The sequence below is a fragment of the Budorcas taxicolor genome, chromosome 3, assembly GCF_023091745.1.
Source record: "Budorcas taxicolor isolate Tak-1 chromosome 3, Takin1.1, whole genome shotgun sequence".
Taxonomy (NCBI): Eukaryota; Metazoa; Chordata; class Mammalia; order Artiodactyla; family Bovidae; genus Budorcas; species Budorcas taxicolor.
In genome coordinates this window covers 51,571,428-51,589,325 of record NC_068912.1, presented here as the reverse complement: position 1 = coordinate 51,589,325, position 17,898 = coordinate 51,571,428, and the positions used below count along the sequence as shown (strand labels likewise).

Below are 17,898 nucleotides of genomic sequence, written 5' to 3'. Positions count from 1 at the left end.
TTGGACCATAGACAGGATTTTCTATGTTCAGTTTCACACATGCACAGGTGACCCACTGAGACATGTGCACATGCTCAGCTAGAGCAGATCTGTGCTGTGCATTGGGCATGAACCTAAGATTTCATTAGAAGAAGATATACTGTTGCCTAAAATAGATTTGAAAGCCACTGAAAATGTCATTAAATGCAGTTTTTAATTTCATAGTCATTATGGTATTGAAAATGATTATTGCTACATGAATGACATGTATTTTCTCTGAATGCATTTTGGCTCAAAGTCTTTCATTCTAAATAGATGATTCTCATGAATAGCATTGATGAGGAGGTTTAATTTTTCAGTGTACTTTTTAAAAACCATTATTCTGTAGAATTGGGTTGCTTAGGCATTCCAGGCTTTTAGAGTTTAAATTAAAGCCTGCTGCCTGTTTAGGTCAGGCTCTTTTTTTGTAAGTAACTAAAATCTGCTTAAAGAAAGAAAAGATGTTAATAAGAAATAGAGATTTTTTTTCTTGGAACTCAAGGGAAAGAGGTACAGCTGGGCCTCACAACAGACTAGAATTGGAAAGCTGAGGAACCCAGAGTTACTGTCCCTGCCTCTTTGTGTTTCAAATAGAATGTTAAGTTATTCTGGTACTGCGGAAGAGGAAGAAACAGACTATTTTTGCAGTGGCTAGAAGCAGTCTTGTAGGTTCAAGGGTACACAGCCCTTAATGAAGTTAGCAGTGGGTTTAGATTACAGAAATCCAAGCCAAACAGTAGCGATGTTTGTACTCTCATACTGGTTTTGCCACTTAATTGACTGAAGTACATTGCTAAACTCTTGAGACTGCCAGTTTCCATCAGACTGCCATTCAGACTTTGAACTTTCCTTTCTGAAAACACATATTTTGTAAATATATATACACATTTTACTATTTTTTAGTAAAATACAGAGTGTGATAGAGATTTATTTATATATTTTCCATATTATGGATCTGTATTTTCCATATTTGGGAATATAAATATACATATTCCCAAATGGTATGTGTGCGTGCCTTTCTTTCTTCTTGGTTAGTGTAGAGGGACAAGACAATTTTACTTTTAAAATTAATTTGCTTTGGGTTTATTTTATGCCAGATTTTTCTTGAAACTTATGGAACCCTAGGACTACTGTTGTCATACTGGGAAAGCAGGACTCTGTGACCATTTGCAGTATGTTTTCCAGCAGTGTCTATATTTGGCTTCTCCCTGTGTACTGCCTGACAGTGGACTGTTCTAATAGCTGGATCTAGAATATTAGGTTTGTATTTTAGGACAGCTCTTGCTACATTTCTGGCTTATTTTGTTCACCTAGCGATGAAAAAGAAATTTATGTTAACTCTATAGAAAGGCAATTTCCTGAGGATATGTTTCAAGAAGATCTGGCTCAAGTTTTCTTTCTTGGTTGGCACCCTTATATGAGTTAAAGTGACAGATTCTAAATCCTAAGATTACATTCCTATTCCAAACTTGAATGTTTTTCTGTTTGAACCTACAATTTTATTATTCAGTTCAAAGATTATTATATCAGTAGTTCAGAAAACACAGGCATACTTCGTTTTCCTTTATTGCACTTTGCAGATAATTGCGTTTTTTACGACTTGAAGATATGTGGGCGGCAGCTCTGCATCGAGCAAGGCTGTCAGCACTATGTTTCCAATGGCATTGGCTCACTTCATGACTGTGTCACCATTTTAGTAATCCTCACAGCATTTCAGACTTTCGCTTGATCCACAGCCCAGTACCTGGAGTCCTTTATTTGCTGCAAGATGATCTGATGCCAGTCACTTGCTTGTGGTGGCACAACTAAGCTAAAGAAGTCATTTATAACTGGGTAATTAAGAGTGTGTGTACTGTGTTGGAACCTGTCTACCTGGGTTTGAATTCCAGCTTTACCATCTTTAGCTGTATGAATTCGGGGAAGTTATTTAAGCATTCTGTGTTTTAGCATCCTCAGCAAAGATGGAGATTATAACAGTATCCATCTTAGAGAGTTATTACTAGGTTTCCCTGGTGGCTCAGTGGTAAAGAATCTGCCTGCCAATGCAGGAGACTCAGGTTCAATCCCTGGATCAGAAAGATCCCCTAGAGAAGGAAATGGCAACCCACTCCAGTATTCTTGCTTGGGACATCCCATAGACAGAGGACCCTGGTGGGCTACAGTCCATGGGGTCACAAAATGACTTAGCAACTAAACAACAACAACATATAGGGTTATTATGGTGATTAAATTACTAAAAGCGCTTAAAGTACTTTGAACAATGCCTGGCACGTAGTAAGTACCATGTAAGTGTTTGCTGTCATCATCCAGGTAATAGGCCTTTGATATGAGCTTTTGTGTAGATAGTAGCAACAGCTTGAGTGTCCTTTATTTATGTGGGACATGCAGAGAAAGGTGATTTGAATCACTTGCATTTCTCCCCAACCCAAGGAGCAAAGGGATAGCAGTAGACTTCCTATGCTGTTCTGTCTCTACACAGGCCTTACCCTCATCACAGTGTTACTTCTCCACTCTTCCCACATCTTAGTTCTTGCTTATCTCCAAAGGAGATAAGAGAGCTTTTTTCTCCTGCTCAAAGGAGAAAAAGAGAGCTCAGTTTATTTGCTGGCAGAGAGGTTATAGTAAAAGGACTCATTAGAGTTCATGGATCCCATTTGTTAGTTTCTGCTTTTCTCAGTGTTGCTTCCTGGAGTACTACAACACATTACTCCTGTTGTGGACTTCTGTAACATCACGTTTCTGCCTGAATTGCTGTCAATCACCAGATGAATACCATCTGTATACTCCACATTTCTCTCTACATGTATTTCCTCCTGTCATCTTTCAGTTCAGTTCAGTTCAGTCGCTCAGTGGTGTCTGACTCTTTGCGACCCCATGAATTGCAGCAGGCCAGGCCTCCCCATCCATCACCAACTCCTGGAGTTTACCCAAACTCATGTCCATTGAGTCGGTGAGGCCATCCAGCCATCTCATCCTCTGTCGTCCCCTTCTCCTCCTACCCCCAATCCCTCCCAGCATCAAGGTCTTTTCCCATGAGTCAACTCTTCACATGAGATGGCCAAAGTATTGGAGTTTCAGCTTCAGCATCAGTCCTTCCAGTGAACACCCAGGACTGATCTCCTTTAGGGTTTAGCCTACCTCAAAGTATCCACCTGATCTCTCATTTTATAGTGTTAATTATTATCCTATTATTTTCTTAATGAAATTTAACCTATGTTTTTAAACTAATTTATTTGTTGTACTTCAGTATTCCATAATTAAGATTCTCTCATATTACTTTATTGAAAAAGCAGGGCAGTGATTCCTAATTTTAGCTTTCTAACACTTAAGATCCTATATCCCTTCCACATACCTTTTTTATTTTTTTCTTCAGTGCCTGATATTGTACCATCAGACTTTCATTGGTGGGGTTAAGATGCTGTCGAATCTCCCTTTAAAATGTAGATTCTCTAAGGCTTCTCTGCTGGGTCAGTGTTGAAGGGTCCACCTGCCAATGCAGGGGACACGGGTTCGATCCTTGGTCCAGGAAGATCCCACAGGCCATGGAGCAGCTGAGCCCATACACCACAGTTGTTGAGCTTGTGCTCTGGAGCCTGGAGCGGCAACTACTGAGCCCGTGTGCCACAACTACGGAAGTCCCTGTGTCCGAGAGCCCGTGTTCCACAGGAGAAGCCACCGCAGTGAGAAGCCAGCACACTGCAACTAGAGAGTAGCCTGCTCACCACAACTAGAAAAAAGCCTGCGCAGCAATTAAGACCTAAGGACAGCCAAAAATAAATAAAATTATTATTTTTATTTTTTAATGCAGATTGTCTGAAACTACAATTTAATAAGTCAGCACTGAGTTAGGAGATCAGTGTCCTTCAGTCAGTTCAGGACACTAGAGTTGCTCAGTTGTGTTTGACTTTTTGCAACCCCGTGGACTATAGCATGCCAGGCTTCTCTGCCCATCATAACTCCCAGAGTTTGCTCAAGTTCATGTCCATTGAGTCAGTGGTGCCATCCAACCATCTCAATCGCTGTCATCTCCTCCTCCTGCCTTCAATCTTTCCCAGCATCAGGGTCTTTTCCAGTGAGTCAGTTCTTCACATCCGGTGACTAAAGTATTGGAGTTTCAGCTTCAACATCAGTCCTTCCAATGAATATTCAAGACTGATTTCCTTTAGGATTGATTAGTCTGATCTCCTTGTAGTCCAAGGGACTCAAGAGTCTTCTCCAACACCACAGTTCAAAAGCATCAATTCTTCAGCGCTCAGTTTTCTTCACAGTCCAACTCTCACATTCATACATAGCTTTGACTAGATGGACCTTTGTTGGCAAAGTAGTGTCTCTGCTTTTTAATAAGATTGGTCATAGCTTTTCTTCCAAGGAGCAAGCGTCTTTTTATTTCATGGCTGCAGTCACTATCTGCAGTGATTTTGGAGCCCAAGAAAATAAAGTCTGTCACTGTTTCCATTGTTTCTCCATCTATTTGCCATGAAATGATGGGACCGGATGCCATGATCTTAGGTTTTTGAATGTTGAGTTTTAAGCCAACTTTTTCACTCTCCTCTTTCACTTTCATCAAGAGGCTCTTTAGTTCCTCTTCACTTTCTGCCATAAGGGTGGTGTCATCTGCATATCTGAAGTTATTGATATTTCTCCTGGCAATCTTGATTCTAGCTTGTGCTTCATCCAGCCTGGCATTTCGCATGATGTACTCTGCATGTAAGTTAAATAAGCTGGGAGACAATATACAGCCTTGACATACTCCTTTCTTGATTTGGAATCAGTCTGTTGTTTCATGTCCAGTTCTAACTGTTGCTTCTTGACCTGCATACAGATTTCTCAGGAGGCAGGTCAGGTGGTCTGGTATTTCCATCTCTTGTAGAATTTTCCACAGTTTGTTGTGATCCACACAGTCAAAGGCTTTGGTGTAATCAATAAAGCAGAAGTAGATGTTTTTCTGGAACTCTTGTTTTTTTGATGATCCAGCAGATGTTGGCAATTTGATCTCTGGGTCCTCTGCCTTTTCTAAATCCATCTTGAACATCTGGAAGTTCACAATTCACATACTGTTGAAACCTGGCTTGGAGAATTTTGAGCATTACTTTGCTGGTATATGAGATGAGTGCAATCATGTGTAGTTTGAACATTCTTTGTCATTGCCCTTCTTTGGGATTGGAATGAAAACTGACCTTTTCCAGTCCTGTGGCTACTGCTGAGTTTTTCTGATTTGCTGACATATTGAGTGCAACAGTTTAACAGCATCATCTTTTAGGATCCTTAGTCTATGCAATATTAACTATTATAGACCTGTGTGTGCATGCTAAGTTGCTTCAATCCTGTCTGACTCTTTGCGACCCTGTGGGCTGTTACCCACTGGGCTCCTCTGTCCAGCGGATTCTCCAGGCAAGAATATTGGAGTGGGTTGCCATTGCCTCTTCCAGGGGATCTTCCTAACGCAGGGACTGAACCCTCATCTCTTTATGTTTTCTGCATTGGCAGGTGGGTTCTTTACTACTAGCACCACTTGGAAGCCTAGTCTGACTAATTAGCTATATAATCCTGAGTTGTTGTTTAGTCACTAAGTTGTGTCTGACTCTTTTGCAACCCCATGGATTGTAGCCCACCAGGGTCCTCTGTCCTTGGAATTTCCCAGGCAAAAATGCTGGGCTGGTTTGCCTTTTCTTTCCCCAAGGGATCTTCCCGACCCAGGGATCGAACATGAGTCCCCTGCATTGGCAGGTGGATTCTTTACCACTAAGCCACAAGGAAGGCCATATTCTTGAGCTGAAAACTTTAAAGAAGTTAATCTTTCTGAGTTTTGATTCTGGTTGCACCATTTAGTAATTGTTGAGAAGTTACTTAATATCTCCAAGTCTCAAATTCTTCATCTGTAAAAGAAATAATGATAGTAATTATAGCATAGGATGGCTGTGAGGATTGAATCAGGTAATGTACATAAAGTACTTAGCATGGTACTGTGGCACATTGAAGCATTCAGTAAACATTAGTTGCTAAAAGTATGTATTAGCTGTCTGGGAGGCAGGCATTTTGTTGTCTGTTCTACCTTATCTTACAGTGGAGGTTGGCAAACTGTGGCCCAACCTAAAGAATAATATGCAACAGGGACCTGAAAAACCTAATATACTTATATTCTTATTTACTATCTGGCCCTTTGCAGAAAAAGTTTGCTGTTTCCTCGCTTACTAGGATTGCCAGGGAGCGTTAATGAAATAATTATAATAAAATTACAGATTATCATGCAGTAAAGTGGGTTACGAATCTCTCAGTATTAACTACTTTATTAATGATAAATGATCAACCCTATCCTCTTAAAAGGTTTAAAATAATAAATTAGATGTGGGAACAATAGATAGAAAAGAGGTGAGATTCTTTAGTACCATGGGCCTTTGAGAGAGGCTGCAGTGGGGAACCAAAGCCAAAGAGAATGGATGCCTAAAAGAAAAGAAGTCACCTAGAGTAGAAGCTCCTTAACTGAACATGACTAAACCTGCTCTTCACATGGTCTCTGCAGAACATGCTGACATGGTAGGCAGAACTCTCAAGACTAGGATGCCATTCTCCAGTATATCTGTAACATTTCCATTCCTATCATTGAGTTTGTGTCTCTTGAGTCACTTGGGTTTATTCCCAAACCTGTTTGATGCCATTTGAATTTCTTATTTTGATAGCATGACTTAATGATGTATCATATAAACCAATGATACACGAAATATAAAAGAATTGTTGTTCCAGTGAAAACTGAAGTGAATGTTTTAGAAAGCTTAATAAGGGAGAGGCATTTAAAAAATTGTTATTGAATTCAGTTTAGATGAAACAATACAAAAACTTGAGGGGAAATTATGAAAATCTTAAATGACTCTATACTTCAGATTGCTTCATAAAAGATTTAAATTTCTTTCTTCATTTTAGAGAAGTTTGAATTAGAAATCATAGACAAGGTGTATAGGTGTAGTTTTTGCAAGACATAAGAGGCTCCAATCAGCGAATTCACATTAAAAAAAAAAAAAAAGATTGGCTTTATGGTCAAAGATTTGTGAATAAATGCATACTCTTATTCTAAGTTAGAATAAAATGATTATGATATAGACAAATCATTTTTAAAATTCTCTCCTAATTTTTTGATTAATCAGACAACTATCAGTCTTCACTGTACTAGATACCAAGGCATCCACTCTATTTTTACAACTCACTTTTAAAACTTAGGTAATCCTATGAAAGCTGTAGTCGGTGTATGTTAAGATGAATGTCTCAAGAGAAAGCTGACTTACCATTTTTAAAGTTTACATTCTCTAAAATATTTGCAGAGTGTCATGGGTGATAGTGACTAGAGAAGGTGATGGCACCCCACTCCAGTACTCTTGCCTGGAAAATCCCATGGACAGAGGAGCCTGGTAGGCTGCAGTCCATGGGAACGCGAAGAGTCAGACACAACTGAGCAACTTCACGTTCCACTTTCATGCATTGGAGAAGGAAATGGCACCCCACTCCAGTGTTCTTGCCTGGAGAATCCCAGGGACAGGGGAGTCTGGTGGGCTGCCGTCTATGGGGTCGCACAGAGTCGGACACGACTGAAGCGACTTAGCAGCATGGGTGAAGGTGACAGCTCCAGAAAGTTTGGATTCACTGACGTGGATTTAACCCTTATTCAGTTATGTGGAACTGATAGAAAAAAAAATATATATATATATATATATTTTTTTTTTTTTTTTTCTTGGAGCAGGAGTACTTAAAAAATAGTCCTAGTGAAAAATTCTATATTTAGAGTTTCTCTGAGTAATCCAGGCCATTATTATGCCTGGAGTAGTGAATCTGGTTGAGCTAACATCAAGAAGTATTGAATAGCAATGTACTATAAAGCAAGAGGAAGGGGGAAATTAGGGCACCTCTACAGAGAGAGCCAGAAGCAGCCTTGTCAGTTGAGATTACATTTAGTCAAAAGGAGAAAATAGTTTTTGGTGTGTTGGAAAATAAAAAATCTGCTAAAATTTTTAACACACGTATCTACAACATATTTTTTTAAAAAACTGAGGCTTGAATCCAATTAAATAGGAATGCTTTCATAAGTTTCTATCTTAAGAACAGTGTAATTGTTTAAGCCTCAGTCGTTCTTCGTCTTACTTAAATGGAAATGGCTAGCATGCAGCATTTAGTTCAAGTCTTCCATTTAACTGATTTTTTTGTGTACTTGTCCTATTAATTACTGAGAAGAATGTCGATGTCTCCATCTCATCCTCTGTTGCCCCCTTCTCCTCCTGCCTTTAATCTTTATACTCTGTGACAACCTAAAGGAGTGGGAAGGGGAGGGAGGTGGGAGGGAGGCTGAAGAGGGAGAGGGCATATGTATACCTAGTATCGATTCATGTTGATACATGGCAAAAACCATCACAATATTGAACTCTGTATGGAACAACTAATTGGTTCAAGATTGAGAAAGTAATACGACAGGGCTGTCTGCTGTCACCGTTTAATCCATATGCTGAGCACATCATGAGAAATACCGGGCTGGATGAATTACAAGCTGGAATCAAGATGGGTGGGAGAAACATTAACAACCTCAGATATGTGGATGATACCACTCTAATGGCAGAAAGCAAAGATGAACTAAAGAGCCTCTTGATGAGGGTGAAGGAGAAGAGCGAAAGAGCCATCTTAAAACTAAATATTAAAAAAAACTAAGATCATGGCATCCGGCCTCATTACTTCATGGCAAATAGAGGGGGAGAAGGTAGAAATAGTAACAGATTTCCTCTTCTTGGGCTCTAAAATTACTGCAGATGGTGACTGCAGCCATGAAATCAAAAGACATTTGCTCCTTGGCAGGAAAGCTATGACAAACATAGACAGTGTGTTGTAAAGCAGAGACATTACTCTGCCAACAAAAGTCCGTATAGTCAAGTCTATGGTCTTCGCAGTGGTCATGTACGGTTGTGAGAGCTGGACTGTAAAGAAGCTGGAGCACTGAAGAATTGATGCCTTCAAAAACTGTGGTGCTAGAGAAGACTCCTGAAAATCCCTTAGACAGCAAGGAGATCAAACCAGTCAATCTTAAGAGAGATCAACCCTGAATACTCCTTGGAAGGACTGATGCTGAAGCTGAAGCTCCAGTTTTTTGGTTGTCTGATGCGAATAACTGACTCACTGGAAAAGTCCTGTTGCTGGGAAGGATTGAGGGCAGAAGGAGAAGAGAACATCAAAGGATGAGATGGCTGAATGGCATCACCAATGCAATGGACACAAACTTGGGCAAACTTTGGGAGATGGTGAGGGACAGAGAGGACTGGCATGCTGCAGTCCATGGGATCCCAAAGAATCAGACACAACTGAGCGACTAAATAACATCACAATGTTGTAAGGTAATTATCCTCTATTTAAAAAAATGAACTCAAAAAAGAATTCATATACAATCAAATGCACACAACTGAGAGTCTAATCTGATGTGTTTTGACAAATATATAAACCGGTGTAACTCCCACCACAATCAAGATATAGAGAATTTTTATTACCTCAAAAACTCTGCTGTGTCCATTTGCCATTAGTACCATCCTTCTCTCTGTTGTTGTTATTTAGTTGCTAAGTTGTGTCTGACTCTTTTGGGACCTCATTGCCCACCAGGCTCCTCTGTCCATGGGATTCTCCAGGCAAGAATACTGGAGTGGGCTGCCAGTTCCTTCTCCAGGGGATCTTCCCGACCCAGGGATTGAACCCATGTCTCCTGCATTGGCAGGCGGATTCTTTACCAATCAGCCAGCAGGGAAGCCCTCCCTCTCTCTATCCTCAGGCAAAAACTGAGTTTCATGTGCTTATTTTCCATCTGTATTTCTTTGGTGAGTTTTCTCTTCATATTGTTTGCCCATTTTTAATTGGCCTTCTTTTATTTTCTGATTGTTGTGTTTTCTAAATTACAGTTTATTTTACCTGTCCTAGAATTTCATATAAATGATCTCAGACATATTATTGAACTTCTTTTGCTCAGGAAAATCTTTTGGAACCTCATCCTTGGATATTATGTATATCATATTTCATTCAGTTTTTATTGCTGAGTAATACTACATTGTGAGCTTCCCTGGTGGCTAGTAGTACAGAATCCACCTGCAAATGCAGGAGACATGAGACACGGATTCAATCGCTGGATCAGAAGATCCCCTGGAGTAGGAAATGGCAACCTGCTCTATTCTCGCCTGGAAAATTCCATGGACAGAGGAACCTGGTGGGCTACAGTCCCTAGGGTCACAAAGAGTCGGATACGACTGAGCAGCTGACACACTGTGTTTAGGCTAGGTGTAGATTACTTTAATCCAGCCAAGGATTGAGCTCATTCAAAGCTGGACTTCAGTTCTAAAAAAGGCTTGTCTATTTCCTGTTCATTCTTCTTTCAAAGGTGTAGTCCTTCAGAGTCCAACTGAAGTTCTGGGACATCCACCGAAGTCTCTCCTCTTTTTTGTTGCTGTTTTTCTGTCACTAGGTCCTGTCTGACTCTTTGTGAACCCATGGACTGCAGCATGCCAGTCTCCTCTGTCCTCTACTATCTCCCAGAGTTTGCTCAGACTCATGTCCATTGTGCTGGTGATGCCATCAAATCATCTCATCCTCCGTTGCCCCCTTCTTCTCCTGCTCTCAGTCTTTCCCAGCATCAGAGTCTGCCCGTGAGTCAGCTCTTCACCTCAGGCGGCCGGAGTATTAGAGCTTCAGCTTCAGCATCAGTCCTTCCAATGAATAGTCAGGATTGATTTCCTTTAGGAGTGACTGGTTTGATCTTCTTGCAGTCCAAGGGACTCTCAAGTGTCTTCTCCAATACCACAGTTTGAAAGCATCAATTCTTCAGCAGTCAGCCTTCTTTATGGTCCAGCTCTCACATCTGTACATGACTACTGGGAAAATCATAGCTTTGACTGTATGAACCTTTGTCATCAAAGTGATGTCTCTCCTCTTTGCTGAATCCCAAATTCCAATTTGTGTGCCTCCAAGCCTGTAAAGATTGCCAGAAGCAATCTAGATTCAGCTTCTTAGCTTCTCAACCTTACTTTTGCTTTCAGATGTGTGTGTGTGTGTGTGTGCGCGCGCGCGCGTATATTTTTTCCCCCTTATCTTCCAAGCTATTCAGCAGGAGGATTAGTCTGAGACAACCTAGTAAGCCATTGCCAGAAATGTCTTTTTATTCTTCTTCTCCCCTTCCCCTCTTCCATCCCAGCCCCTGCTAGAATATTCACATTTTTGTTGTATCTAATTTACTGTTATAGTCCCTAGACTAGTGCCTAGCACAGAAGTCAGTAGGTATTTGTTGAGTTAAATAATGGATGAATTAACATTCTATCTGAGGAGATAGAATGGACATTCAAAACAAAATATTTTTCCTATAATTTTTCGAATTTAAGAGAAAGGTATCCATGAGCATAATTATGTTGAGTTTTGAACTGCTACTCAGGACTTTTAGAGTTCTAGTCTCTTATTGATATTTCCACAAGGTCTTAACATCATTTGGTCTTTATTTCTCCATTTATAAATGACCTGTTATTCTCTCACTCATGAAAATTGTTATTAAAATTTAAGAGTTTTCAAGAGAAAAAATTAAATGGGATTTCCCTGGTGGCCTAGTTGTTAGGATTCTGGGCCTTCACTGCTATGGCCCAGTTTCAGTCCCTGGTCAGGGAAATGAGCTTCTGCCAGCCACATGGTGCAGCCAAAAAGAAAGAGAGAGAAAAAATTAAAAAGATGAAAAAAAAAAACACTGGAATTAATGTTCAAAGGAAGCAATTAAAATACTTTGGTATAAATTTAGGCTTATAATTTCTATTATTAAAATCTACCGGTGAATACAAATGACAGGTAAATTGTTATAATGTTTTAAGAGGTAAAGATGAAAAATTTCATAAAAAATTATATTTTGCAATTGTGCACAAATGTTTGTCTGTGTTTTCTCCCCCTCTTCCTTTAGAGCCATTTTAAGTGCCAGATCTAGTTATTTTGCTGCAATGCTGAGTGGCTGTTGGGCTGAAAGCTCCCAGGAGTACATTACTCTTCAAAGGTAAGCATAATTTTTACAAGGAAGCTTGACTGCAAATGATTGCAAATAATACTTCATACAGAGCGCTTTTTATGAATCTGATTTCCCTATCTGTTCAATGAAATGTTTCTCACGTGATGGAATTCAGCAAGTACACGTTCTGAAAATGAGAGGAAGTTGGGAGCATTTAGTGATAGAGATAATGTGTTACTCTTCTCAGACATCCATAACAAAATACCACAAACTGGTTGCTTTAAGCAACAGAAATTTGTTTTCTCACAGTTCTATAAGGGACCAACCAGCAAGGTTGGTGCCTGTTGAGACCTCTTACCTTAGGGCCTTTGAATGTGGATAGGCACTTTCTGCTGTATGCTCCAGTGACCCTTTTTTTAGTGCATGGGGCTGGGGGACCAGAGAGGGGAAACGAAGGTGGAGGGACAGAACTCACTCTCTGGTGTTTTTTATAAGGACACAAATCCTATCAGATCAGCTAGGCCCTACCCTTATTACCGCATTTAACCTTCATTATTTCCTTAGAGAGCTTCCCTGGTGGCTCAGATGGTAAAGAGTCTGCCTGCTATGCAGTAGACTGGGTTCGATCCCTGGATCTGGAAGATCCCCTGGAGAAGGGAGTGGCTACCCACTCCGGTATTCTTGCCTGTGAAATCCCACGGACAGAGGAGCCTGGTGGGCCATGGTCCTTGTATTGTGAAGAACTGGACACAACTGAGCGACTAACACACACACGCACATTTCCTTAGAAGCCCTATTTCCATATAGGTAAATGGGGGTTAGGGCTCCAATATGTGAATTTAGGTGTATGGGGGATCACAGATTTTCAGTCTGTAATAGGTAGTTTCTTTGTGAAAGAATAATTTGGATAGGTGTGGATTTCAGTGACCTATGATAGTGCATTGGTGAATCTACACAATTGGGGCAGTTTATATCAACTGCTGAGACAGTTATTAAGAGATGAACTACTTCCTTACATGGTGAAATGGAGTATTTTTTGGTCACAGATGATCTCTGTGAGAATCTAGAGTGTACAGTAGTGGGGTGGGCTTTCTCAGTAGGAAAACTGCCTGGGAGTTCTGAGGGAGAATTCCCAGCTTTCATCATTCTCACTGCAGATGCTTCCTCAACTGGGTCAGTTTTGGCTAGAAGCTTGGATGTAGAATGGTGGTAGTGATGATTCCATAATAGTGGATGTGTGAAAAATATTGATAAACTCTCACTGTTTTTCACAATAGTCTATAATCTTGAGCCTTGTTGGTTACAGCTGTCTGGTTTCCTTACCAACTAAAATCAATCCCCAAATGCCTCTCATTTGTAATTTCTCACTCTATTGAAAAATGGAAAATTAAAACATTATTTTTAATAATGTTTATATGTTTTTATCTCTTTTCATGTTTCTTTTATTTAATAGAAATGAGACATATGCAGAAGAACCTAAACCTCTTTACTTTCATACCAGGATTTCTAGAGTTACATTTTAGTTATATCACCTACTGTTTTGATCTGGCAACCACCAGGTAGTTCTTGATTATGGAAGATTTTATATGCCAAGCAAATAGTTTATTAGCCTATGGGTAAAAAGAATGTGTAGTTGAGTCAGTGAACTTTTTATCATCACTGTTGAAAAACAGCCTGAAAAATATGTTTCCTGCCAATAAGATCTCTTCCTTTATGGTGAATTTAAAATACCTGCTGAATATTGGAAGAGACATAATGCTGGCAGAAGCCAGAATTTCTGTAAGTGTGTCAATTCTAGGGATAATCATCCTTCTAGTGTAATTTTGGAAATGTGTCCAGGGATTGTGTTTCAGATGTTTTAGATATCTTTTATAAAAACTATCTACTCTTATTAGAGGTGAAGTCACTAAAAATTTAAATGGAGAGGTAACCATGTGATTCTGTGTAGTGAGATAAACGTCAAAAGAAGTGTATGATTATTGGACCTTATTTGACAGCAGGGGAAAGTAATTTACAGAAAACACTTGTCTAATTTCCTAGAAGAAGTCTTAGTTGCTTATAGGTTTAGTGACAGTGTTTTTACTATCTGATACCAATTGTATACACCTTTGTTCCTCTTTCCAAATAGATTCTGTCCTTAGCAGTGATAATACCTTACAATAACATCATATATTTTCCCTGTTACTTCCACAGTTACTATGTTCTATAATTTTTAGATTCAGTCTTTGAGAGAGCTGGTGTATTCACAGATTACAGATGAGAAGAACAAGATCAGATAAATTAAATCTCTTCCAGGGGTTCCCTGGCAAATAAGTGCTATGCTAAATATAAGTTACATGTCCTGTAGTCACTGAAGAAATTATAAGTTTCCATTAGTATGTGTTCTTGAACTAATTCAGACTGCTCTTTTCCACTGTTTAAATCAGTGATTTTTCCATAGGAACGGAAAGTTCCTAGTAGTTCCTTAGGGAATACATGGCATGGGGTTGGGATATGGGCACATCTTCTACCAGAGCCTCTCTACTATTATCTGTTCTTTATCACTCAAAGCAACCTCTGTATTTAGCTATGGGGATAAAGGCAATCTTTAATCAATACTCCTGAGTGATCAGATTAAACTTTTCAAAACACAGGCTTTTAAAGGTGGAGTCTGTTTAATACAGGTTAATAGATAAAGAAGTAGTAGCCTAACTGTTGGTCTGTTCCACTACCTGTAATTTTCCATCTTCTATTATGATGGAGGTAATGGATAAATATCTCCTCTTATAATACGGCTCAACTGCTGCTGACCAACTTTAGTGGTTTGTTCAAGGGAAAACCAAATAGAAGTAGCCAAATTTGTTTCAAACTGTCATTACAAATAAATAGACTGTACGTTGTAGCAGTGCCAGTGATCATAAGGCTCTCCCCTCTTACAGTATGTTCCCTTTACTTCTGTTGTAAGCTAGGGTCTACTCCTTACTGGCTCATCTTACACAGAGCTGCTGTTTTGTCATTGGAGGCTTATTCCTAATTAGCTCATTTATTTCTAATGCCGTTGTTGTTGTTTAGTTGCTAACCTGTGTCCAACTTTTTGCAGCCCCATGGACTGTAGCCTGCCAGGCTTCTCTGTCAGTGGGATTTCCCAGGCAAGAATCCTGGAGTGGGTTGCTATTTCCTTCTCCAGTCGATCTTCCCAACCCATGAATTGAACCCATGTCTCCTGCATTGCAGGCAGATTATTTACCACTGAGCCAACAGGGAGGCCCACTTCTAATACCAGCACATCAGAAATGAAGATACATTTCTTTTTGACTCTTTCATCTTGCTTGATATAACAAGGCTTTCTAATGCCAAAACAAAAGGAGGATTTCCTAACAGATTCTGGGTTTTATCTACATCTTTTATTATTATTATCATCACACAATATGTTTTGCTTTCCCCTCTTGTCCTTGTTCAGTCACTCAGTCATGTCTGACTCTCTGTGACCCCATGGACTGCAGCATGACAGACTTCCCTGTCCTTTGCCCTCTCCCGGAGTTTGCTCAAACTCATGTCCGTTGAGTCGGTGATGCCATCCAACCATCTCATCCTCTGTCATCCCCTTCTACCTTCAGTCTGTCCCAGCATAAGCCTTTTCTCCAGTGAGTCAGCTCTTAAATAAATAAAAATAAAGCAGCATTTTTTATTTCAGGCAGCCAAAGTATTGGCGCTTCAGCTTCAGCATCAGTCCTTCCAGTGAACATTCAGGCTTGATTTTCTTTAGGACTGACTGGTTTGATCTCCTGGCTGTCCAAGGGACTGTCAAGAATCTTCTCCAACACCACAGTTCAAAAGCATCAATTCTTTGGCTATCAGCCTTTTTTATTGTCCAGCTCTCACATCTGAGAACTTTGACTCTACAAACCTTTGTTAGCAAAGTAATGTCTCTGCTTTTTAATATGCTATCGAGGTTGTTCATAACTTCTTTCAAGAAGCAAGCATCTTTTAATTTCATGGCTGCAGTCACCATTTGCAGTGATTTTGGAGCCCAAGAAAATAAAGTCTGTCACTATTTCCATTTTTTCCCCGTATATTTGCCATGGAGTGATGGGACCACATGCCATGATCTTAGTTTTTTGAATGTTGAGTTTTACACCAGCTTTTTCACTCTCCTCTTTCACCTTCATCCAAAGGCTCTTTAGTTCCTCTTCAACTCTCTGCCACAAAGGTGGTTTCATCTGCATATCTGAGGTTATTGATATTTCTCCCAGAAATCTTGATTCCAGCTTGTGCTTCACCCAGCCCAACATTTCACATGATGTACTCTGCATATAAGTTAAATAAGCAGGGTGACAACATACAGCCTTGACGTACTCCTTTCTCCATTTGGAACCAGTCTGTTGTTCCATGTCCGGTTCTGTTACTTCTTGACCTACATACAGGTTTCGCAGGGGGCAGGTCAGGTGGTCTGGTATTCCTGTCTCTTGAAGAATTTTCCACAGTTTGTTGTGATCTATACAGTCAAAAGCTTTAACGTAGTCAGTGAAGAAGAAGTAGATGTTTTTCTGGAATTCTTTAGCTTTTCCTATGATCCATTGGATTTTGGCAATTTGATCTCTGATTCCTCTGCCTTTTCTAAATCCAGCTTGTACATCTGAAAGTTCACAGTTCACATACTGTTGAAGCCTAGCTCGAAAGATTTTGAGCATTACTTTGCTAGCATGTGAGATGAATGCCAATTGTGTGGTGGTCTGAACATTCTTTGGCATTGCCCTTCTTTGGGATTGGAATGAAAACTGACCTTTTCCAGTCCTGTGGCCACTGCTGAGTTTTCCAAATTTGCTGGCGTATTGAGTGCAGCCCTTTCACAGCATCATCTTTTAGAATTTGAAATAGCTCAGCTGGAATTCCATCACCTCCACTAGCTTTGTTCATAATGATGCTTCCTAAGGCCCACTTGACTTCCCTTTCCAGGATGTGTGGCTCTAGGAGAGTGATCACACAATTGTGCATATCTGGGTCATGAAGATCTTTTTTGTACAGTTCCTCTGTGAATTCTTGCCACCTCTCCTTAATATCTTCTGCTTCTGTTAGGTCCATACCATTTCTATCCTTCATTGTGCCCATCTTTGCATGAAATGTTTCCTTGGTATTACTGATTTTCTTCAAGAGATCTCTACTCTTTCCCATTCTACTGTTTTCCTCTATTTCTTTGCATTGTTCACTTAAAAAGACTTTCTTATCGCCTTGCTATTTTCTGGAACTCTGCATTCAGATGGGTATATCTTTCCTTTTTTCCCTTGCCTTTCACTTCTCTTCTTTTCTCACCTATTTATAAGGCCTCCTCTGCTGCTGCTGCTGCTGCTGCTGCTAAGTCACTTCAGTCGTGTCTGACTCTGTGTGACCCCATAGACAACAGCCCACCAGGCTCCTCTGTCCACAGGATTCTCTAGGCAATAATACTGGAGTGCGTTGCCATTTCCTTCTCCACAGACAACCATTTTGCCTATTTGCATTTCCTTTTCTTGGGGGTGGTTTTGATCACCGCCTCCTATACAGTGTTATGAACCTCCATCCCCTTCAGGCACTCTGTCAGATCTAATCCCCTCTTGTATTACATATGAAATTGACTGTGTCAAATCACCACCTAAAATGTTATTAGTATATCATGGTGTATAAAGCTGTCTAAAACAAATTGCCTTTTCACATTAACTTGTAAACCTTAGTAGATGTTTCAAGGGGTAGTGTGGTATAGTAAAAAGATCATGGACTCTGGTGTCCTTTAAGGAAGTCCTACATCCAGGCCCAAACTGTAACATGACTTTGGGACATTGCTTACCTTCCCTGAGGTTGTTGAAAGGAGAAACTTGGCATAGTGTTTGGTGTATAGTCTGTAATGCTGATTATTATTTACCTTTTTTCTTTCCCTAAATGAT

At 40.0% G+C, this 17,898-nt stretch overlaps 1 protein-coding gene across 1 annotated transcript in view; it reads left to right on the top strand.

Annotated features, from left to right (window-relative positions):
• BTBD8 (BTB domain containing 8) overlaps positions 1-17,898 on the top strand; it is a 93,438-nt gene that overhangs the window by 30,871 nt on the left and 44,669 nt on the right. The window contains exon 5 of the mRNA XM_052637958.1: positions 11,960-12,049. Coding sequence (XP_052493918.1) covers positions 11,960-12,049 — 90 coding nt within the window. The remainder of the gene's footprint in view (positions 1-11,959; positions 12,050-17,898) is intronic.